The sequence below is a fragment of the Canis lupus genome, chromosome 35 (assembly GCF_011100685.1).
Source record: "Canis lupus familiaris isolate Mischka breed German Shepherd chromosome 35, alternate assembly UU_Cfam_GSD_1.0, whole genome shotgun sequence".
NCBI lineage: Eukaryota > Metazoa > Chordata > Mammalia > Carnivora > Canidae > Canis > Canis lupus.
Genome location: NC_049256.1, coordinates 18,237,377 through 18,261,930, shown reverse-complemented (window position 1 = coordinate 18,261,930; position 24,554 = coordinate 18,237,377). Strand labels below are relative to the sequence as shown.

At 42.0% G+C, this 24,554-nt stretch overlaps 1 protein-coding gene across 1 annotated transcript; it reads left to right on the top strand.

Annotated features, from left to right (window-relative positions):
* The first annotated feature begins 605 nt into the window (after nt 1–605).
* TPMT (thiopurine S-methyltransferase) lies at nt 606–24,523 on the top strand. The gene is made up of 9 exons (NM_001003015.2): nt 606–680; nt 4,046–4,230; nt 5,662–5,754; nt 10,527–10,659; nt 13,961–14,013; nt 14,626–14,700; nt 19,120–19,205; nt 23,016–23,060; nt 24,025–24,523. The coding sequence occupies exons 2-9, from the start codon at nt 4,091–4,093 to the stop codon at nt 24,135–24,137; spliced, it is 738 nt and encodes a 245-aa protein (NP_001003015.1). The 5' UTR covers nt 606–680; nt 4,046–4,090; the 3' UTR covers nt 24,138–24,523.
* The last annotated feature ends 31 nt before the right edge of the window (nt 24,524–24,554 follow it).

Sequence of the window (24,554 nt, the reverse complement as noted above, 5' to 3'; positions counted from 1 at the left end):
GGTAGGCTGCCCCGGGCGCGCGGAGGGTGCGGGACACACCACGCCGCTTGCTGCGATCCGAGTCCCGGCTGGGGCATCCTCACGAGCGTGGGCAGCCCGGCCATCCGCGCCCTGAAACGCGGTTCGGGAAGCCGCGTGGGGGACCTGGGAATCACGAGGTCGGGCAATGAATGACCTCTCTGAGTCCACGATTTAAAATGCTCCCCCCCCCCCTCCCAAAAAACACTGCTGTGTCTTAGTGGTTTTGAAGGAAAGAGAAGAACTTGCTAAATAGTGAGTGATGTCCTGGGGACGAGAGTGGGGGCGGGGAGGGGGAACTGGGGTGCTGTAAATATTCTGTCTTGCTGCAAAGTTGTGAAACAGATGTATGCAAATCTGAAAATTCACTGAGCCATGCTCTTAAAAGGAGGTGGGGGTTGGGAACGGGGGTGCTGTAAACAGTCTGCCTTACTGCAAGGTTATTAAAGTGGATGCCTATCTAAAAATCCACTGGAACCGTGCTCTTAAAATGTATGCACTTTACAGAAGTTATTTTTCAATTTAACATTTAAAAATAAATGTAAAGCAGAAACATGTTTTTGTTTTTGTTTTTTAAAGGGGAGGGAGGAAACCAGACTTGAGAGTTCGTCCAAAGAGTACTTTGGGGGCCAGACTAGTGCATCCGCTGTTTCCGTGTGCCGGTAGGAACAACTGTGAACTTTGCCTTTCTTTTCTTGTTTTTATTTTTATTTTTTTTTACATTTTTTAAATTGAAATTCAATTTGCCAATGTACAGTATAACATCCAGTGCTCGTCACATCAAGTGCCCTCCTTGGTGCCCGTCTCCCTGTTACCCCATCCTCCCCCACCTCCCTGTCCGTTTTTTTTCCCAGAGTTAGGAGTCTCTCATGGCTTGTCTCCCTCTCTAATTTTTCCCACTCAGTTCCCCTTCTTTGCCTTTCTTGATTCTTATAAAAATTTGCACTTTTATCTTGTTATAGAAAATTCTTATTTCGAAAAGCACATGTGCAAGTACACGTTGAGATGCTATTAGAGCAGCTAAGAAGTGGTTAAGTTACAGATGTGATGTTGACTTAGATTTCAAGTTTGTGTGCAAGGGATAGAAGTGTGCAATTCCAGATTGCGCTGGCTCTATGGTGAAATTATGCTTGCCTTTTAAGTAGAGAACTGCTTTATGAAGGCTCAAGCTCAGGTTCCGAGGTTTCTGGCTGAAAATGGGAAAACTGTAACTCTCTTTTGCTTTTCTGTACCCAATATAATCAGGTACTTTGTTTGACCTCTCAGAAATTTTACTCTCTCAAGTTGTAGGGTATATTCAGAGTCACCTCCTGACATCAACAGGACCTTGCAAAAGTGTTTGTTAACAAATGTTTTTTGAGAAGTGAATTTATGTTCCCAATTCCAGGGGCGGAGGAGTGCCTTCTCCTTAAATCTTAAGCACACTGGAACCAAATTTTTCAATAAAGGGAACGTTTCCTGAAATACTTGCTTTTTTGTGATGTTTGCTATTCTCATTGACAAATCATTAAATTAGAGCCGCCAATGATAGCAGGCTATAGTATAATCCAAATTCAATTAGTTTCACTGATTCAAATTAAACTCAATTAGAATTAATCAAGTTATATGGTCCTTAGTATTACAAAGTTCACATTGAAAGGGCAGATGTTTTCCTCATATCTGCAGATGGATTTGAGGTTATGTTTAGGTGTTCTTTTTTTTTCTCTCTCAGTTCCTTTGTGTTCATTTTCCCATGCAAAAAAGAAACTACAAGAAAATTATTTGAGGGGGAACTTGGGTGGCTCAGTGGTTGAGAGTCTGCCTTTGGCTCAGGTCATTGTCCTGGGGTCCCGGGATCCAGTCCCGCATCCCGCTCCCTGCATGGAGCCTGCTTCTCCCTCTGCCTATGTGTGTGCCTCTCTGTCTGTGTCTGTCATGAATAAATAAATAAAACCTCAAAAAAAAAAAAAAAAGACTAGGAGCAAAGGGAAGTCTTGAGAGAAAAACATTGGCCTTATGGAAAATATTAGGATCAGAATGTCTTTGAACTTAAGCAATATCTCTGGGAACTAGAAGACAATGGAATGACTTTTTCAAAATTGTGAGAAAAAGTAACTTTTCAGGTGGCTTTTCTGTGGATGTTGAAATATTTTAAAATTCAAGTGAGAATTCTAACCAAGAATTCTATGATCAGCAAAACTGCACAAAAACCTTTTCTCCTATGCACCCTTTCTTAGAAACCCGTTGGAGGTTGTGCGTCACCAGTTTAAGGACAGTAAGCAACAAAACAAAAAAAAGGAGGAAAATATAGGATAAAAGAAATAGGAGATTCATCAAAAGAGAAAGAAATCTTCAGGATGATGATCAAGAAAGACGCCACAATGCTAGCTATGTAGTGGGAGTGGAGAGCATCCAGGTCAGGAGTCTCCAGAGTCTTCTCCAAGATGGTGATATTGGTAGAATAACTGATAACTGAAGAGATTGAGAGTGTATTGATAGGATATTGGGACAATTGTGGAGCATTGAGTTGAATTGGTAACAAGGACATAGGAATTTTATAAATGAAAAGTCAAGGGGCACCTGGGTGGCTCAGTGGTTGGGCGTCTGCCTTTGGCTCAGGTTGTGATCCTGGAGTCCTGGGATCCAGTCCCACATGGGGCTCCCCACAGGGAGCCTGCTTCTCCCCTCTGCCTGTGTCTCTGCTTCTCTCTGTCTCTCATGAATGAATAGATAAAATCTTAAAAAAAAAAAAAAAAAGCAAGACAGTCATTAACAGCAGAATAAAAAAGTACAAAAAAGGAAGAGTAATCATACAGTATTATGTGGTTTAGCTGTGAATGGTATTTACCTGGTCATCATAACATGTACCCCAAATATTTAATGAACCATAGACTATATCTGGGGGGGGGGCACCTGGCTGGCTCTGTTGGAGGAGCATGCAACTCTTGATCTTGGGGCTGAGAGTTCGAGCCTCACGTAGGATATAGAACTTACTTAAATACGTAAATCAATGAACTTTAAAAATAAATAGGCTGTGTCTATATTGAAAGGATGGGGAAAATGAAAAGGTGGTGTGTGTGCTGGGAAGTTGAAGGAGAGCGAAGCAGGTATCTTCTCTCCATGCTACCTGGAAATGAAAAATGAAGAAGATAGAAAATAAGCATGCTATTTTGAGATACAGAGTTAGATTTCAAGACTCAGCTAAAAGAGTTCAAGATGGTTGCCTTTCTCATTGGGGGTGCAGACTGCTATCTGAAACTCTTTAAATTATATGCATTATAATGGAGAAAAAATAAGTAAGCAGTGAAATGTTAAAAATTCAAGTGAGATGCTAGAAAAAATTCTAAGTTTACAAAAAAAATTTTTTTTTGTCCTCTCCTTTTTTAAAGCTTAAGCTCTTTGTACTCAAACATTAAGGTATAATTCTGTTTATTTAAAGATCCTTCCTAACATGTAATATGAGGTATGCCTCTACCATCAGACTCCCTGAAAAGTAACTTTTCAGGTGGCTTTTCTGTAGATGTTGAAATATTTTATTTTTTATTTTTATTTTATTTTTAATTTTTATTTATTTATGATAGTCACACAGAGAGAGAGAGAGAGGCAGAGACATAGGCAGAGGGAGAAGCAGGCTCCATGCACTGGGAGTCCGACGTGGGATTCGATCCCGGGTCTCCAGGATTGCGCCCTGGGCCAAAGGCAGGCACTAAACCACTGCGCCACCCAGGGAATGTTGAAATATTTTAAAAAGTCATACTAGGGCAGCGCGGATGGCTCAGTGGTTTAGCGCCGCCTTCAGTCCAGGGCGTGATCTCGGAGACCTGGGATCAAGTCCCGCGTGGGGCTCCCTGCATGGAGCCTGCTTCTCCCTCTGCCTGTGTCTCTGCCCCTCTCTCTCTCTCTCTCTCTCTCTCTCTGTCTCTATGAATAAATAAATAAAATCTTAAAAAAAAAAAAGTCATACTGCTAAGGATAATAGGTTTTTATTTCATTCATCAATAGAATTGCAATGCCTTGAATGACAATATTGCAAATATTTTCCATGCAGGCACTGGAACCATCTGTTTTGTAAGGCAGAGGTGTCTCTGAAACCATGGACAAGACAAGAACTTTCCTGGATGTTAAAGAGTACCCCGATACTGAGGTACAGAAAAACCGAGTACTGACTCTGGAAGAATGGCAAGAAAAGTGGGTGAGCCGCAGAATTGGATTCCATCAAGAGCAAGGACATAAGTAAGAAATGTTTGGTATATGACAGAGAAATGCTCTATTGGCAACTGACTTTGGAAATAGAAGTAGTAATATTGGTACACATTATTTGATTTTACAAGGCACATTTTTATTTTTCGCATTTCACCGTCTCTGAAATAGAATACATCTCTGGCATGTCAAAGGTTAATGGGCAACCGTATCTCTTCTCAGAATGTATAAATAACCGCGTGACAATTGCAGGCATCTGAGATTTATGAAATACATCTTTTTTTAAGCCCCTGTAGCCTCTGGGTATTGGTCATACATATTTATATGTACAGCAGATGCTCACAGTAACGTGTATATCTCTTTGTACTGAAAAGTGGTGGGGTTCTGACTTTGCTTTCGGACAGTGTGTGTTCAAGTGTAAAGTGTCATCTGTGTGGTGGAAGGAAAGAAGCTGAAAAAAGTTAATACTTGAGCCAGGATGTTGAGCAATGTGTTAGTAGTAGTAGGCTTGAAAACAGCAGTGATATATCTGGGCCAGTGCTAAGTAAAGTGGTCATTCTTGTTCTAGGCAGCTACCCTGACTTCCCAGGGGATGATACAATCATTATTATTATTATCATTATTATTGCATTTGCATACTGAGTGGTAGTTGGAGCATCTTCCCAGAGTCTTTGTATGGGTTATCTTTATCATGCGGTGACCTTAGAAGAACCACGTCTCTACAGAAGGAATTAACTACAGAATTAGACTTCCCAGAGCTTTAGAGTCTGAGACTGAGTACATGTTTAGAGAACTTCCCATAAAACAAATGTTGAAAAATTCAGTGAGTCCAGAGGCTCCCCATCTCTCTCTCTCTCTTTCTTTCTTTTTTTTTTTTTTTTTTAAATTTTTATTTATTTATGATAGTCACACACAGAGAGAGAGGCAGAGACACAGGCAGAGGGAGAAGTAGGCTCCATGCACCGGGAGCCCGACGTGGGATTCGATCCCGGGTCACCAGGATCGCGCCCTGGGCCAAAGGCAGGCGCCAAACCGCTGCGCCACCCAGGGATCCCTCTTTCTTTCTTTTCTTTTCTTTCTTTCTTTCTTTCTTTCTTTCTTTCTTTCTTTCTTTCTTTCTTTCTTTCTTTTCTTTCTTCTCTCTCTCTCTCTTTCACACACACATACATATTCAGGGAATTAAAGAATTTTCAAAGCACAAAGAAAAAATAACTTTTAATTACTAATGAGGAAAACCCTAGGGTTAAATTGATTACCTACTCACTAGCTATGTGACTAAATGAGTTATTTCACCTTTCTTCTTTCATATATAAACTGGAGAGAATAATAATTCCTGTTTTTTACTCTCTCAAGTTGTAGGGTATATTCAGGGAGCTAATGCATGAAGAGTCCTTAGCCTCATACGAGGGTAGTCCTTTCCTCTGTGCATTGGGCTAATGAAAACATATATTTTTTCTTCCCCAGGTTATTAAAAAAGCATTTGGATACTTTCCTTAAAGGCGAGAATGGACTGAGAGTATTTTTTCCTCTCTGTGGAAAAGCAGTTGAGATGAAATGGTAAGAGCAGATAAGCATTCACACACTTTCTTATCTTAATGACAAATACACTGGGTGAATATTTAATCTAATGTAGGTTTAAAAATTCCATTCTCAGGAAATGCACAGGGATTCTTTATTTGAAGTAGAACAAGACTGATGGGTTCATAGAGATAATATCCTTAAACAGTAAGACACAGCACGAAGCGCTGGTGTGGTCTAGTCTTTCTGTATCGAGTTTCTAAGGAAAAAAAGCTATAGTTAGGAACCAATTTTGGGGTCTCAGGATACAGAGGACTAGGTGTCCCTCTTATGTCTGCGATCTCTTTGTGCAGTTTCATTTGTGGGGGTGGTTTAGGAATATGGCTGAGTTAATTTTAGATATTTTTAATAGAAGTGGACAGAAAAATTTTAAATGAATTGCAACTCTTTGGCAAGACCACATATAGCCCACCGTTCAGCCCAGCTGTCCCATCCCGCTACGAGCCCATTGGTGATTATTTTCAAGAATCCTTCTTTTGAAACCAGTGATGAGGATTTCTTGTGAGTAATTCTCTGTGAAGAGAAGTCACTTGAATTAGCAAGCCGCAATTGCTAGAGATTACCCTAAAGTCACAAACCTGGCAATCATTTTCTGTAGAGAACTCAGTCGCAATGATACTACACAGACACTATTGTACATACCATTAGTTCATAAGCTTGATTGTTGAGAATTTTGGTCCTTAGGCAAAACATTTTAAAGTATTTATTAAAAAAAAAAAAGATTAGTAAATGAAACTCATAGTGACTTGGAAATGCTCTGTTTCCTATATAAATATAGGCGGTGGACCCAGAGAACACGAATGTGTTCGGAGCTGGTTTTTGGGTACAGACTCTTGCATACAGACCAGACCGCCCCCTTGCTCAACTTGTAGCTGAGTATTTGGGACATGGCTGCTATGGCATCGGACTCTAGTGTGGCCATGAAACTGAGAATACTTAAACTGTATTACGAGACTTACCCCTAACCAACTCACTGAACCAGAAGAGTCGCTTTGGAAGCTACTTGCAAGAAAAACATTAACTCTACAAACAGACTGTCTTATAGCCGTATCGTTAAGTGTTAACAATCTAGCACTGGCAGAGAGTTTGAGACAAGATTAGGAAGTAGAAGGAGAAAACAGACAATTACATGTGATTGTCGACTAGGTCTAAAGTCATTTGTAATAAAAATACCAGAACTAAGCTATTTCAATTGCCGGTAAGTGCTTATATTAGAGGATTTTTCATCTATGTATCTAATTTATGTATTGAGGTCAGTCCAGATATCACATGTGAATAGATGACTATGCGGCGAGGCCCAAAAGCACTAAAATAAAATGTTTAACACATTTCCTTAGGTGTTTTTTTTTTCCATCATAACCCAGCCTGTGCCAGTCTGTAATAGGCTCTGCTTTAATTTCAAAGTGTAAATAAAAATCCTCACAGCCAGCTTGGATAACTTTGTGTGGAGAATAAAAAAAATATTTCCTGGAGGCACCTGGTTGGCTTAGTTGGAAGAGTATGCAGCTCTCGATCTCAGGGTCATGAGTTCAAGCCCCACATTGGGTGTAGAGCCTACTTAATTAAAAAAAAAAATTCAGGGGTGCCTGAGTGGCTCAGTCAGTTAAGCGTCTGCCTTTGATCCCAAGTCCTGGGATCGAGCCCCACGTTGGACTCCCTGCTCAGTAAGGAGTCTGCTTCTTTCTCTCCCTCTGACTGGCCTCCCTGCTCATTCTCTCTCTCACTCTCTCTCATAAATAAATCTTTTTTAAAAAATTCAAATTATTTAATAAATAAATAACAGGGCAGCCCAGGTGGCTCAGCGATTTAGCACCTGCCTTCAGCCTAGGGTGTGATCCTGGGGCCCCGGGATCAAGTCCCACGTCAGGCTCCCTGTATGGAGCCAGCTTTTCCCTCTGCCTGTGTCTCTGCCTTTCTGTGTGTGTGTGTGTATTTCATGAATAAATAAATAAAATCTTAAATAAATAAATAAATGAATGTCTCTGCCCCTCTCTCTGTGTGTGTATTTCATGAATAAATAAATTAAAATCATAAATAAATAAATAAATAAATAAATAAATAAATAAATAGCAAAATAAAACATTAAATATATTCCCTGTTGGTTAACTTATAAATTCAGGAGGAAATATGAAAGACAAGTTATTGATAGTGTTTATTTTAGATCCGTAAACAGTTCATGCTCGGACCTCATTGCAAGTAGTAGTCTCCTGTGGGCAAGGGGTACAATCAGTTCTGCTACCCCTCTTGTTTTGATAATGCAATTTCACTCTGACTCCATTGGTAAATCAGGGAACAATTTGAACGTGATGTGAATTTCACATTCACTTCTGTATAATTTCGTGTGTAAGAATGTGAGGTAAGAGTAGAAAACCACACACAGCTGAGTGCAGCCGTGTGTAAAGGGACAGGAGGCACCTCAGTTGACTTATGTGCTGTGAGCCACTCCCATCCGCAGCTGGTGTTAGAACTTTCCAGTCATCTCCCCTCAACGCACAATAACTCACAAGCTGCAGCCCTTCCAAACGCTCTGTACTATTTATATATATATATATTTTTGTAAACTTTTAATGTGTGTTATATACTCTGTGACCATTTCTGTTAGGTTCCTGTCTCTCTCTCTCTTTTTTTTTTTTTAAGATTTTATTTACTTATTCATGAGAGACAGAGAAAAGCAGAGAGCCACCCAGGTGTCCCATCTCTCTCTCTGTTTTTTTTAAAGATTTTATTCTTCAAAGTCATCCGGGGCAGCCCGGGTGGCTCAGCGGTTGAACACTGCCTTCAGCCCAGGGCCTGATCCTGGAGACCCAGGATCGAGTCCCATGTCGGGCTGCCTGTATGGAGCCTGCTTCTCTCTCTGCCTCTCTCTCTCTGTCTCTCTGTCCCTCATGAATAAATAAATAAAATCTTTAAAAATAAATAAATAAATAAAATAAAGTAATCTCTACACCCAACATGGGGCTTGAGCTCACAACCCATGGAGATCAAGAGTCACATGTTCTACCTACTGAGCCAGCCAGGGGCCCCCTGTCTTTTTAATGTGCCACTGACGATGTTTTCTTTTCTTTTTTTTTTAAGATTTTACTTATGTATTTTAGATACAAGAGCGAGTAAGAAAGAGAATGAGCAGGGGTAGCAGCAGGGAGAGGGAGAGGAGGAAGCAGGCTCCCCACTGAGCAGAGAGCCCAACACACAGCTCTGTCCCAGGACCCCAGGAACATGACTTGAGCCAAAGGCTCAACCACTGAGCCACCAGGAGTTCCCCAAGTTTTTTTTTCTTATGCATTATTTATTCAGTTTATTTCTAAATTTTAACTGTGTTTTTGAGAAAATCCTGGTTCACAGAGATAAGTTATGGCAAATGTGTAATAGCTTTTTTAAAAAAAAACATAAAACTTAAGGTATTCTTGACATATAACAATGTGTTAGTTTTAGGTGTATATAATAATGATTTGATATTTGTATTTATTACAAAATGATGCCCATGGTAAGTTTAGTTAACATCCATTATCCTACGTAGTTTCAGAATTTTTTTTTCTTGTGATGAGGACTTTTAACATCTACTGCCTGAGCAACTTACATTACTAACTATAGTCACCATGCTGTGCATTACATCCCCATGGCTTATTTATTTCAAAACTGGGAATTTTGACCATCTTTGCTTGTTTTGACCACCCTCCACCCCTACCTCTGGCAACCACTAATCTGTTCTCTGGATTTATGAGCTCGTTTTTTTTTTCTTTTTCTTTTTTAGATTCCACATACAAGTGAGACTATACAGTATTTGTCTCTCTGTGTTTAACCTACTTCATTTAGCATAATGCCCTAAAGGTCCATTCATGTTGTCACAAGTGGCAAGATTTCATTCTTTTTTATGGCTGAGTAATATTCCACTATGATAAAGTTTGTTAATGTTCTGTGGCAACCCCCATTTTCCCCATAAGCCTTTCAATTTCTATTGTAAGATATTGCATAGCACAGTGATTTTTTTTTTTAGGGATGCGTATGTTGCATTATAGCAGAACTGACTGTATGTGTTTATTTGACAAAAATCAATACTGTACCACTAACACTGTTTCCTCTGAATCCAAGATTCCCAAGACTATGGATCCTGTAATTTAAAAACTTGTCAGGAAAACACTAGTTATTTGTTTATGGCAATTAGGTAAATTTCTGGGTAGTGTTTATTGTAAGTAAATGGAAATTGTAAGATTATAGAAATGGACACTAATGTTCTGGAGCCCTGTGCTCTAGCACCGTGGCCACTAGCCACATGTGCAGATTTCATTTTAAACTAAATCACACTTAAGGGCACCTGGGTGGCTCAATCAGTTGAGCCTCTGACTCTGGATTTCGGCTTAAATTGCTGAGCCACTCAGGGATCCCCCCAGCAGAGGAAGTTTTAATGGACAGAGCTGATTTAGAGAAATTGAAAAGCATCTCTAATCCACAGGGTACTTTTAAATTAGAAACTCATCTAATCAAATCCATTTGTAGTAGATCAACATTTTAAAGTATAGTTTTCCAAATTTTTAATTTTTTCATATGGTCATATGGATCAGTTTTTCAGAATTCCATGTACTATTAAGTTTCAGAACATAAAGATCCACTTCCATACAAGTTCTATGAAACCCTGTGACCCCAAATTCATAAAAATCCCTTATAATTAAGGGAAATGTATGTTTGTTAGAGGTATGTCCTTTGATTTAGTATTTGGAATAAAAATTTAAGTGTAAATATGTGATTTCATGCAGGTTTGCAGACCGAGGACACAGTGTAGTAGGTGTGGAAATCAGTGAACTTGGGATACGGGAGTTTTTTGCAGAGCAGAATCTTTCTTACACAGAAGAACCCATTGTGGAAATTCCTGGAGGCAAAATATTCAAGGTTTGTTTTGTTTTTGGTAAATAATTGTTCCCCTACCCCCATAGGAAAAGTCATTCTTAGGGTGCATAAGTTACAACTGTTATGTGACTTCACTTTCTCACACAGACTCACCTGGTGGTTATACAGTCTAAGGAGCGAGGGCTTAAAAAGATAGGTGATAGGTAGGGGTACCTGGGTCTCAGGGTTAAGCATCTGCCTTTGGCTCAGGGTGTGATCCCAGGACCCTGGGATCAAGTTCCCCATCCGGCTCCCTGCAGGGAGCCTGCTTCTCCCTCTGCCTAAGTCTCTGCCTCTCTCTGTGTGTCTCATGAATAAATAAATAAAATCTTTAAAGAAAAAAAAAAGATAGGTGGTAGCTAGATATGCACAAATATATACAACAGCTGATGGCAAAGCCTATCTATACTCATGGTTTTGCTTTGGGTTTGTTTGTTTGATTGATTGATTTATAAACAGGCATTTCTGAGAACGTCTTGGGCCATACCCCGTGTAAGACCTTGAAGAGATAGAAACACGGTCCCTGCCCTAATGAATATCTTAGCTTAGAAGAAAAGAAAAACACAGAGAAAGCCATTTGTCCCTTGTGGAGCTAAGCGTAATGACACAGGGCATGAAGGGAACAGAGAGGAGAGCTCCCCTCACCCAGCCTCGGAATGCCTACTGATGCATGGTGACAGGTAGGATTGGCTTGGGGAGTGTCTTTCTTCTCTGGTTCATCTTGAGTTTGAAGGGGGAAAGGTGATGACAATTAAGGAGGCTGGCAGTCACTGACACATCTTCAAGGCAGAGGCTGTGGCTTGGCTTCCCAGGCTGGCTACGGCTGGGTCCAGGCTCTCTAGTCCTGTGTGGTCTGGCCATTGTCTGTTGGTACAGTCGGTTTCTCATGAGGTGCCCAGTTTTCTAAATATTGAAACTAATTGCAGGTCAGTAGGAGGCTTAAGAGTACTTTATTTTACAGCTTCCTCCCACTCTGTTCTCAAATCATCCCATGAGCTTACTCAGTCCAAAGAGGCTAGTCCCAGAGCAGTGGTTCTCAGCCTCAGGGGCACATTTGCAAAGGCCTGTGGATCTTTCAAAATTCCCAATCCGAGGGCTCACCCCAGGCCAGTTAAATCAGAATCCTCAGGGGTGTGGGGCCCAGCGTCACTACTGTGGAAAGCTTACCTGAGTACTTCTCTGAGCATCCATCCTATATTCCTCTACCTCACCCACAAGACTGCCTGAGCAGTGTTCGTGCAATGCCTCACAAAGTGCACATTTACCCCGTCTATTCTACAGGATGCCTTCCTGGTCCAACACACAAGGTCAAGTTGATGTAACTCGCTGTTAAGGAACATCATCCCTACTTCATCTCCGAGCCTCCCACAAACCATCATAGGGTCAACCTCAGCCTCAACAGACTAAATTTCATAGAACACATCTAACTTTTTTTGCCAGCTTGGGGTGTGGGAGGGAGGAAATAGGTCACTTCCAGTTTGCTAGCAACTCACCCAGTTTTCCTGATACCTTAAAATTCACTTACACTTATAGCTGGGACGTGTCATGCATGTGTCCTAGGAACTGGGGGCAGGCAGGGACTTGCTTGTCTGCCAGCAAGATCCCCCAAGTTGAGACTTGCTGCCCGTCCTCCCTGCCATCACACCCACCCCTTGGGTTCACCCCCACGGTGCTTCCAGACTGATCTTTGGAGACCCTTCCTCTATTTGTAAACCTCCATTGGGACCTCACTTCAGAATACTATCTAACAGTTGCATACCTGACCTCTCCTTCCTTGGCCTTCACCCTCACCCCCACCCTCCAGGCTTCTCACATCCCTTGGATCTAGTGGAATCCATGTCCCTTTACTCCCCCCTGGGCTGCACCCCCAGCTCAGCTCCCTGTAATGTTAGCAGATGCAGGGGCACCTGGGTGACTCAGTGGTTGAGCATCGGCCTTTGGCTCAGGGTGTGATCCTGGGGTCCTGGGATCAAGTCCTGCATCGAGTCCTGCATCGAGTTCCCTGCATGGAGCCTGCTTCTCCCTCTCCCTATGTCTCTCTGCCTCTCTCTGTGTGTCTCTCATGAGTAAATACATAAAATCTTTTTTTTTTTTAATTTTTATTTATTTATGATAGTCACACAGAGAGAGAGAGAGGCAGAGACACAGGCAGAGACACAGGCAGAGGGAGAAGCAGGCTCCATGCACCAGGAGCCTGACGTGGGATTCGATCCCGGGTCTCCAGGATCGTGCCCTGGGCCAAAGGCAGGCGCTAAACCGCTGTGCCACCCAGGGATCCCCATAAAATCTTTTAAAAAAAAATATGAGCAGATGCATCCAGATATCCTTTCAGAGGCTGCCTCTTGTTGGGCTTTGCCTGTTACCCTCAGGCAGTTCTCAACTCTGTCTTCTGAGTCCTTATGTTCTCTGGCACACAGGCCATCCCGTCCTAACTTCCTAACTCTGCCTCTGCACCCACGCCTCTCTGCTCTACCAGGCTTTCCTCGCTATGGTCAGAGGCCGTGTTGGATTCACACCCACTCTCTGGAACCCAGGATAGTCCTGCCCACGAGGGGCTCAGGCAATAAATTCCCATTAGCCGATGAATGAAAGAGAAAAAGCCAGGAGTGCACACAACTGCACTTTGCAGGAATGACTTCCAAGATATCTGACCTTCCTCCATCAGCCTGCCTGGTAGTTGATTGACCTGTTTATTTATCTTTAACAGTGTCAAAATATCAGGGCTCTGCTAAAACAAACATTGCTAAAACAGAACAAGTTCTGGAGATAATAGCTAACTAATCTCCAGGGTTAACCTCACTGTGATTTTTCTTCTTGAGTTGATCCCAGAGAACCCCATACAGGTCTAAAAAAACCAACCAACCAACCAAACCAAACCAAAAAACAGAGTGCCATTAAAAAAAATTATTTTAGAAAAATAAAAAATAAATAAAAAAATTATTTGTAGTGGTGGTTCCATCAATTAAGCATCTGCCTTCAGCTCAGGTCATGATCCTGGGGTGCTGGGATTGAGCCGTGCATCGGGCTCCCTGCTCCACCGGGAGTCTGCTTCTCCCTCTCCCTCTGCTGCTCCCCCCTGTTTATGCTCTATCTCTCTGCCAAATGAATAAGTAAAATCTTTAAAATATATTTGTAGTATTTTCAGTTAAAATTATTTGCGGTACCATTGCATTCTTCATGTTGAGTTACACATTCCCTCTCCACCACCTTTGCTGTGCTTTGCTGCTCGTATCTTTCTGTAACCATCCATGTCACTCCTATTTAAATAGCATCCCCCCCCCCCCCCCCTTGACTTTCATTACAGAGCTCTTCAGGGAACATTTCGCTGTACTGTTGCAGCCTTTTTGATCTTCCCAGGTAGGACCAAATTCCACCTCTGCCCTTTGAATAACCTGAGTGCTTGCCAGGCAGTACTTCTGATTATCCCTCTCCACTCCCAATTGCATGGAGTTGAATCTCTTCTGCAGTTCTTTTTACTACAGCCCACCTGTCTGCACACTTGATAGCTTTCGTGTCCTTGGATAACTTCCAGAATACGGAAAGCATTGTCATGCCTCTAGGCAGGTAGGGGAAAGGAAGGAAGAGTAAGACCATGTCTTCACTTCACAACTGACCTGTAATGGAAAGAAATTTCAAAGTGCAGAAGGCAGTGATACCTTATCCCCTGGAAGTCCCTGATACTTCTGGGGGCTGGGAGCAGGTTGTCACAAATTGTCCTTTAGCTCTCCTCTGTGCTCCCCCGTCAGAGCAGAAGGGGGAAGCCACTGCCACCAGTTCCTAAAACTAGAAGGAGCTCCTCATGTCCACATCTGCATGTCCCTGCTGACTCCAGAAAAACAGACAGAGATCCCAGTTTCTTGACAGCTAGTGAATACCAGCCTGAGCCACCAGAAATGCCGTCCTTCTTGATCAAGACTCGATTTTTGTTACCTAAGATATTGTACTTTTGTTTCTTTCTCTTCCTGATAGAGCAAATATCGGCAAATTTGACCGGATCTGGGATAGAGGAGCATTAGTTGCTATTAACCCAGGTGATCGCGAACGGTTAGTAATTTCGTTTCTTTAATTACATTGGGTTTTCCTTTTTGGCCTTCTTAATTTAATATGCTGTACTTTTTGAGAGCTCCAGAAAATCAGTTAGACTTTTACTGGTTTGAAATAGTTCACGTATCTGGAATTAGAAGATCTAAATTCGGTACCATCTTTGTGTGAAAAAGGATAGGATTGGGCAGCCCGGGTGGCTCAGCGGTTTGGTGCCACCTTCAGCCCAGGGCCTGATCTTGGAGACCTGGGATCAAGTCCCATGTTAGGCTCACTGCATGGAGCCTGCTTCTCCCTCTGCCTGTGTCTGTGCCTCTCTCTGTCTCTCTATCCCATAAATAAATAAATAAAAATCTTAAAAGAAAGAAAGAAAGAAAAAAAAGGATAGGATTTGGCCATGGCCATGGGAATCTGGTACAAGGCTTGTTGTTCCATCACTTCTAAGCTGTGCTGCCTCGATCAAAGTATTCAACTTGTCCAGGTGTCAGCTGACTCCTCTGCAAGATGGTAGCATGTCCACTGATATCACCCCCACTGCCTCCACTAACCCAGAAACCGTTCTGGGCAATTGCCATGTGCCAAGTATTGCTTAACACACTCTGTATACCTCTGCTCCACCAAACAACCCTGTGGGGCATATTGCTACCATTATTCCCATTTTATAGATGAGGAAGTTACAGTAAAAAAAAAAAAAGAAAAGAAAAGAAAATTAAAATATGAGAAAGCATACAGAGTAAAACATGGCCACTCCTATGTACATTCCATTCCAAATACCGCTCACCTACTTATTTGGAGATAGCATATAAATATTAAATTATTTCATAGTATGGGGCAGACTCTTCACATATATCCAAAGTCCTGCATGCCCATCAGTGAAATAAAATTTTTTTAACTATTTTTTTTAAGATTTTTTTAATTTACTCATGAGTGACATACAGAGAGAGGCAGAGACACAGGCAGAGGGAGAAGCAGGCTCCATGCAGGGAGTCCGATGTGGGACTCGATCCTGGAACCTCAGGATCATGCCCTGAGCCAAAGGCAGATGCTCAAAGGCTGAGCCACCCAGGCATCATGAAATAAAATTTTTTATTTCTTAAAAACTGTTTCATGAATACAGCTTATTGACACACCCAATCTTCTTTAAGTAGACCATGCCACATTTTCTTTCTGGAACCTTCCCCTTCCTCACCTGCCTGGAAGTGGCCATTCTCTAAGGGTCCATCCATAGCATTTGCTGTGCCCGCCTGTCTCTTACCCTTGCTGCTTTACTGAGCACTTCAATTCTATCACTTTCATTCAGACACCCAATAAATGCATACTAAGTTCCCACCAAGTTCTAAATAGATACTGTGCCGTATATTGGGGAAATAACAGAACACATCGTGCCTGGCATCTGCCCTTATCATTGTTACATTTCCAGCCCTATTTTTGCCCTCAGATGTCCACATCACATTTTGGTGTTTGCTGTGTATTTCTTGTGTGATATCAGTGTCCTTTAGCAACTCAACATGTTATGTGGAGCCTCTCTGCTTCCATAATACACCACATATGTATACTAAATCCACTTCTGCTAGATGTCTGCCTTTTTGGGTGTTTCCCACTCCCTAAGGATGTTCATCCTCCTCTTTGGGGTTAGTCCTCACAGGGGCTTTGATCTGTGTGGTTCAAATCCACGAGGTAGTGGGGAGCAAGCTGCAAGTCACAGCTCACTATGAGGGCAGACCATGCGTGTTGTATCATTCCCCAGCTGCTGGCAAAGTGTGTATTTAGCACACAGTAGGAGCTTAGTACATACGTGTCAAATAAACGAATGAGAGCAAACTAGACCCACAGCAAAGGAAATCCACTGTTTGATACCAGCCACCCACCACCTCCTCTGTCCTGGGTATAAAGGTCACCTAAGTGGCCTCTGGACTGTTACTTCATGGTTAACAATGAGTAGTGAAACCCCATCTAGAAGGCTTGTTTCAGGAATCCAGTTCTAGGTTGGCCACTCTATGGTCCTCCCTGGTTTCCCCACTCTCTTTCCTCCCAGCCTGGCCACGTGTGTGTATGCACGTGCACACACGTATGTCTGTGCGTGTGCGAACCTGTACGTGTGTGTGATCACAGCCCCAAGCACACCTGAGAACATGTTGGCCTTTGTTACCAGAAACACAACTTACCTGAGGCCAATAGAAAAATACACTTCTTTATCTTCGTCTTGGTACTTAGCATGTTTGAACTTTATTTCATTCCTGTCATTAATACCGGGCAGCTTTTCTGTTTTGATTGCACGTGCACAAGTCCCGAGGTGTTTGATGCTGGGCCCCTCAGGTGTGTCATCTAACATAAATCAGTGGGGCAAACCTCTCGTTTTTCTGAATTTTTTCAAAGTGGTTGAGAAAGTCCACATTCCAAAGGGAATGAAGTGTGTCAGTCCTAGGAAACCCTGCCAAACCAGTCTGACTGATCACTTTCAAGGGGATGGCAAATTACTTCTTCCTTCTTCTTTAAGAAAAAAATCTTATTTATTTATTTTGAGAGAGTGTGAGTGGGGGGAAGGGGCAGAGGGAGAGAGACCCTTAAGCATGAACCTCTACCTCCCACTAAGCAGGGAGACCCAACTGGGGCTCAACCTCATGACCCTGAGATCAAGACCTGAGCGGAAATCAAGAGTCATTCTCTTTAACAGACTGAGCCACCCAAGTGTCCCGCTTCTTCCTTCTTCTTAAGACCAACAATCAGTAAGCTAAGTAAAGGTTTTTTGTTCAAAAGTTTCCTTTGATCCAACACTTTCTCTTGCAAGGACATGTGACCCACTCAAGCCAGTCCTAGCTGGGGGAGTCTGCTAAAAAGAATAACAAGGGGCACCTGGGTGACTCACTTGGTTAAGTATCTGCCTTCAGATCAGGTCATGATCCCGGAGTCCTGGGATCGGGCCCCACATCAGGCAGGGAGCCTGCTTCTCCGTCTGCCACTGCTCCTGCTCCCCCTACTTGTGTGCTCAATCTCTCTCTGTCAAATAAATAATAAACAAACAATAACAAAACTAACCCGGGTGTTTACGTCATACCAGGCCATGTTCTAAGCACTTCACGTGTATAAACTCATTGAATACACACCACAACCTGTGAGATGGTTACTAGTCTCATCCCCGTTTTACAGATGAGGAAACTGAGGCCCACAGAGTTGAGAATGTGTCAGGCTTATGTAGCCACTACGTGGAGGAGCTAGGCTTCAAACTCTGGTATCTGGCAAAGTCCACACTCCTAATCCCCATGCTAATCCCCTCCCCAGTTTCTCACAGAGCCCTGGACAGAGATCCCACTACACCCAAGCCTAGTAGAAACTGTGTGCCTAGAGCCAAGGCACCTCCCTCAGAGTTGGGGAGTCTGTCTCTGTCTGCCTGTCCCTCACGGCATCTCTACCTCCTTGTGCCCGTCTCCTCTGTCCTCCTACTCTGTTAGGCTTCCTCTGCTTCCTCTACTTCTGCTCCCCTGTGTCTGACTTCTCACAATCCCCAGTGCCAACAAGCACACACCACAGAAGCTCCAGCGGCAATACAGTGATGACAGCTAACGAGCACCTCCTTTTTGGGTCTCTGGATTCAGTTTCCCAGCACAGTCATCTGATTGGCCCAAGCCAGCATTCTGCATGGGGCCCAGCTCCCATTCCTGGTCCCTCTGCTGATGGGCCCCATCCCAGTCAGTGCCTGCCTCCCATTCTAAACCAATCAGACACAGCTGGGAAATGACATCATATGCACCCCGGGACCTCTACTAAAAAGGACTGTGCCAGTAGCACTCGTGGTTTATGTTGTACCCTGCAGAGCTTGATTTCATGCTCCCTTGAATTTTTGCCTGTTAGTCTTGTCCCCCTCCAACTCAACAGAGGAAAGGAATTGTGTTTCGTACTTCCTACATATGCCCCAGGAGAGGACCCAGTTGCCCAGGATATTATTAAACTGCAGCATCCAAGCCCAACAGCAAACCTACCGAATCACGCTCTGGGGATGGAGTTTAAGCATCTTTTTTTTTTCAGCAGGTGCTCAGGTGACTGATAACCCAGCCTGGTCTGGGAAGCACTGCTCCAGAGCTGGCACTGCTTTGTGGGAAGTGTGTGTTCCAAGTGGATAGACCTTGGAGCACCACATCAGGCTGGAAGGAGCCTCTCCTCAGCTTAACGTGACATCTTCTGGTCTGATGAGCTCTGGAAGCACACACCCTTTTGATTCCTGTCTTAATATTTCCCAGTTTGCCAGATGACATAATTTGCAGACTGTTTCTGGCATTTAGAATGCAAATCGACTTCAGCTGGTCCTTCAGAATTAAACTCAGTAATGGAGATGAGTGAACTTGGTTTCCCTCCCTTGCTCTCATCCCCTGCAGGCTTTGCCTTTGTAGAGAAATGTAACACTTTACTATGTTGTGTTCTTTTTAGCTATGCAGATATAATGCTGTCCCTAACAAGAAAAGGGTTTCATTACCTCTTGGCTGTTCTTTGTTACGATCCCACTAAACATGCAGGTAAAGTTTCTTTTGTTTTTCTTTTTCTAAGATGTTGCCTCATTTCGGGGATTTAATTCTGTGACACGGATAGCAGTATTTGCTCCTAATTTAGATCATAGGAAGAATACTGCTTTCTGTATAGGAAGGAAAGTCTGGTTTGGGTAAATGGAAACTATAAACCTTTATTCCTCTTCCCACTGGATACACGTTATACTTGTATGTCGTCTCATTCACCATTCACAGCTCAGACTATAGAAGAGAGGGAGAAATGGATGGCCCTCATATAAGAAAGAAATCTCATGAACTCTGGAATAGGAGGAAGAGGGACTAGTTGCCCTGTTTTGAACATAGCATATGTGCTCCATCCGTGGTGGTGGGGATGTGTTAGGAACACACCTACAAATACACAGACACACCCTCATAGGACGATAGATGAGACATGGATGTGGGAGGTGGGGGGAGCTGGAGGTACGCAGAAAAATCTCTAAACCATTATGGTTTTTTAATTTCTGAAATTTTACAATTTATTGCATCGTTTAATAATGATCTTTGTTTTGAACTTATAAAAGTGATGTTTTCTTCTGGGCTCCTTTTGATGTGCTTGAACATTGCAAGCTTAATCTTTGCCACAACTGAGCTTTTATTTTCAGGAAGAGTGAAAACAAAATATAGAGGTTTTTTGTTTTTGTTTTTGTTTTTTTAATTTTTATTTATTTATGATAGTCACAGAGAGAGAGAGAGAGGCGCAGAGACACAGGCAGAGGGAGAAGCAGGCTCCATGCACCGGGAGCCCGATGTGGGATTCGATCCCGGGTCTCCAGGATCGCGCCCTGGGCCAAAGGCAGGCACCAAACCGCTGCGCCACCCAGGGATCCCAATATAGAGGTTTTAAATTTATTTTTTTTTTTTTAATTTTTATTTATTTATTTTATGATAGTCACAGAGAGAGAGAGAGAGAGAGGCAGAGACACAGGCAGAGGGAGAAGCAGGCTCCATGCACCGGGAGCCCGACGTGGGATTCGATCCCGGGTCTCCAGGATCGCGCCCTGGGCCAAAGGCAGACGCCAAACCGCTGCGCCACCCAGGGATCCCTCAATATAGAGGTTTTTATGGTAGAAATCCCCTTTTTGATTTTTAACAAAGATTTTTTAAAAATATGGTGTTTTATAAATATTTACATGTGCTAGTATTCTTTTCTGTTTGAGTAAATCAGGTCTTAAAAGTTCATTAAAAGATGAGACCTAGTGTCCATAATTAAGTCTGGAGCAATTGGATGGAAATTGAAATTAATGGAGACAGACTTCAGTTCTGCTAATCTGATATAAATTCCATTCCTGAACAGGAAGCTTAAGGCAGGGCTTGTAGGCAGAAAATACAACAGGCTCTGCCTGGGGTTGGAACTCAGAATACCTCTTGAAAGGAGCAGAAGCTAAATTTCCTTTAAAGTGAATGGCCTGTGCAGAGTGGGAGGGATATATAGAGTGTGAGCGAGTGCAAGAGTCATGGGAAATCAGTACTCCAAAAAATGAAGGAAATGCCAAGGAATTTGTTAATGAATTTCATGCTGATTTTAAAATTCCCCCTAAAAAATAAATAAATAAATAAATAAATAAATAAATAAATAAATAAAATTCCCAAGTCCCAAAAACTGGAGAGCCACATGCAAATAATGAAACTGGACCACTTTCTTATACTATACACAAAAATAAAATTCAAAATGGATAAAAGACCTAAATGTGAGACCTGAAACCATAATAAAAGTCCTAGAAGGATCCCTGGGTGGCGCAGTGGTTTGGCGCCTGCCTTTGGCCCAGGGCGCGATCCCGGAGATCCAGGATCGAATCCCATATCGGGCTCCCGGTGCATGGAGCCTGCTTCTCCCTCTGCCTGTGTCTCTGCCTCTCTCTCTCTCTCTCTCTCTGTGACTATCATAAATAAATAATAATTAATTAATTAATTAAAAAAAAAAAAAGTCCTAGAAGAGGGCAGCCCAGGTGGCTCAGTGGTTTAGCGCCACCTTCAGCCCAGGGTGTGATCCTGGAGACCCAGGATCGTGTCCCATGTCAAGCTCCCAGCATGGAGCCTGCTTCTCCCTCTGCCTGTGTCTCTGCCTCTCCCTCCCTCTCTGTGTCTCTCATGAATAAATAAAATCTTAAAAAAAAAAAAAAAAAGTCCTAGAAAAGAACACAAGCAGTAACTCTGACATCAACCATAGCAACTTCTTACTAAATATGTCTCCTAAGGCAGGGGAAACAAAAGCAAAAATAAACTGTTGGGACGTCATTAAGATAAAATGCTTCTTTTTTTTAAGATTTTATTTACTTATTCATGAGAGACAGAGGCAGAGACATAGGCAGAGGGAGAATCAGGCTCCTCACAGGGATCCTGATGTGAGACTCAATCCCAGAACCCCGGGATCATTCCCTGAGCCAAAAACAGATGCTCAACTGCTGAGACACCCAGGCTTCCCAAGATAAAATGCTTCTGCACAGCAAAGGAAACAATCAACAAAACTAAAAGGTGGCCTTTGGAATGGGAGAATATATTTGCAAATGACATATCTGAGAAAGAGTTAGTATCCAAAATATGTAAAGAACTTAACCAAACTTAACACCCCCAAAAAATAATCCAGTTAAAAAATGGGCAGAAGACATGCACAGACATTTTTCCAAAGACATCCAGTTGGCCAACAGACATATGAAAATATGTTCAACATTACTCATCATCAGGGAAATAGAAATTAAAACCGTGATGAGATATCACCTCACACCTGTCAGAATGGCTAAAATGAACAACACAGGAAACAGCAGTTGTTGGGTGAGGAGGACGTGCAGAAGAGGGGATCCTCATGCATTGTCGGTAGGAACGCAAACTGGTCCAGCCACTCTGAAAACAGCGTGGAGGTTCCTCAAAGAGTTAAAAATATAGCTATACTACGCTCCACCAATTGTACTACTAGGTATTTGCCCAAAGTATACAAAAATGCTGATTTGAAGGGCACATGCATCCCCAATGTTTATTGCAGCATTATTTACAGTAGCCAAATTATGGAAAGAACTCAATGTCCATTGACTGATAAATGGATAAGATGTGAGATACACGCACACACACACACAGGAATATTATTCAGCCATAAAAAAGTGAAATCTTGCCATTTGCAATGACGTGGATGGAGCTAGAGAATATTAAGCCAAATGAAATGAGTCCATCAGAGAAAGACAAATACCTTATGATTTCACTCATATGTATAATTTAAGAAACAAAACAGATGAATATAGGGGGCAAAAAAAAAGAGGCAAACCAGAAAACTATCTCTTAGCTACAGGGAAAAAAATGAGGGTTACTGGAGGGGAGGTGGATGGGGGGAATGGGTTAAATGGGTGTTGGAGATTAGGGAGGACGTTTGTTAGGATGAGCACTGGGTGTTGTATGTAAGTGATGAATCACTCAATTCTACACCTAAAACTAATATTACACCATATGTTAACTAACTAGAATTTAAATAAAAACTTGAAAAAGAAAAAAAATAAAAGTTAACAAGTCCCATGGCTGGCCCAGCTGTCTCACCTAAGCTAGAGATGGGCACCCACCATGGGCATCCCCTTGGTAAGCCAGCCTACTTCTTTGCTATGACATGCGCAAAAGAAGACGCAAAGGAACCTGTCACATCCTCACCAATTTGATAATTATGTTGTGTAAGGAATAACTATACCTGAGTCACTGGAAATCAGCTGAGAAGTGGGCCCTGAGAATTTCTCTTTAGGAAGAAAAAAAAAAAAGAATTAGATCTATAGACAGTATTTTTCACCATGTTTCTCTTTTACCTAGGCCCACCATTTTATGTTCCAGAGGCGGAAATTAAAAAATTATTCGGTAGGTTATTTATATTTTAAATAAAGTCAACCATTAACTGTTTTGAGTTGTTGTCAACTATTAGTGTCTAGAAGTCTATAAGATCTAAAAGTTATAAACCATTTTATTGAAGACTATTTTATCATAGAAAAGGGACTTATCTCTGTCATACGTCTTTTTAGCTAAGTGGTGTACGTGTGTTAGAGGCATATGAATTCTTCTAGAGAGATGATATGTTTAAGTCTTAGGAGTGGTAAGTGGTAATAGCAATTCACAGTTCAGATAGCTTGCCCTTAGCATCTCCCCTTTTTCATTAAAAAAAAAAGAAAAGAGGGGCACCTGGCTGGCTCAGTCAGAAGAGCATCTGAGTCTTGATCATGGGGTCAGGAGCCCCATGTTGGGTATAGAGATTATTTAAATAAATAAAACTTTTTAAAAAACAAAAAGAAAAATCTTCAGTACACACTGCCTTTAAAATCATTTGATGATGGGATCCCTAGGTGGCTCAGCGGTTTAGCGGCTGCCTTCGGCCCAGGGCGTGATCCTGGAGTCCTGGGATCAAGTCCCACATCAGGCTCCCTGCATGGAGCCTGCTTCTCCCGCTGCCTGTGTCTCTGCCTCTCTCTGTCTCTGTGTGTCTGTCATGAACAAATAAATAAAATCTTAAAAAAAATAAAAAAAATAAAATCATTTTAGAAATCTCAGTTGCATTCTATTTTTTTTTAAGATTTTATTTATTTATTTGAGAGAGAGAAAGAGCAAGTGTAAGCAATGAGAGCTGCCAGGAGGAGGAGCAGAGATAAAGCGATAAGCAGACTCCATGCTGAGCATGGAGCCTGATGTGGGGCTCAATCCCATGACCCTGAGATCAGGGCTTGAGCCAAAACCAAAAGTTGGACACAGCTGACTGAGCCACCCAGGTGCCCCTCAATTGCATTCTTCGTTTAACATTTTTACTTGTTCCTCTTTCTTTTTTTCTTTTCAGGTTCAATATGTAACATTCATTGCCTTGAGAAAGTTGATGTTTTTGAAGAGCAACATAAAAGTTGGGGAATTGACTACATTATTGAAAAGTTATATCTGTTTACAGAAAAGTGAATGAGACAAGTAAAAACAAGTAATAGCAACATGGTTTTGGGCAATGAACAGTTATGCCAAGGCATGAAAATATAGTGGATGACTCTTGGAAAATTATTCACGGATCACATTACAAATCTTTGCTCACAAATACACATAACTTTATAGAAAAGAACATATAACTAAATCAGTGAAGTAGCTACCTTTAGAAAGAGTGTGACTGGGAGGGTGAAAGAATCTTACTTACAGATTGCAAGAATTTTTTATAATCAGCCTGTGTTGTATAATTTTAAAAATTAAAAATTAAGGGGGCACCTGGCTGGCTCAGTCGGTGGAGGATACAACTTGTGATCTTGGCGTCATGAGTTTGAGCCCCACTTTGGGTATGGAGATTACGTAGAAATAAAACATTTTTAAAAATTAATTAAAATTTTAAAA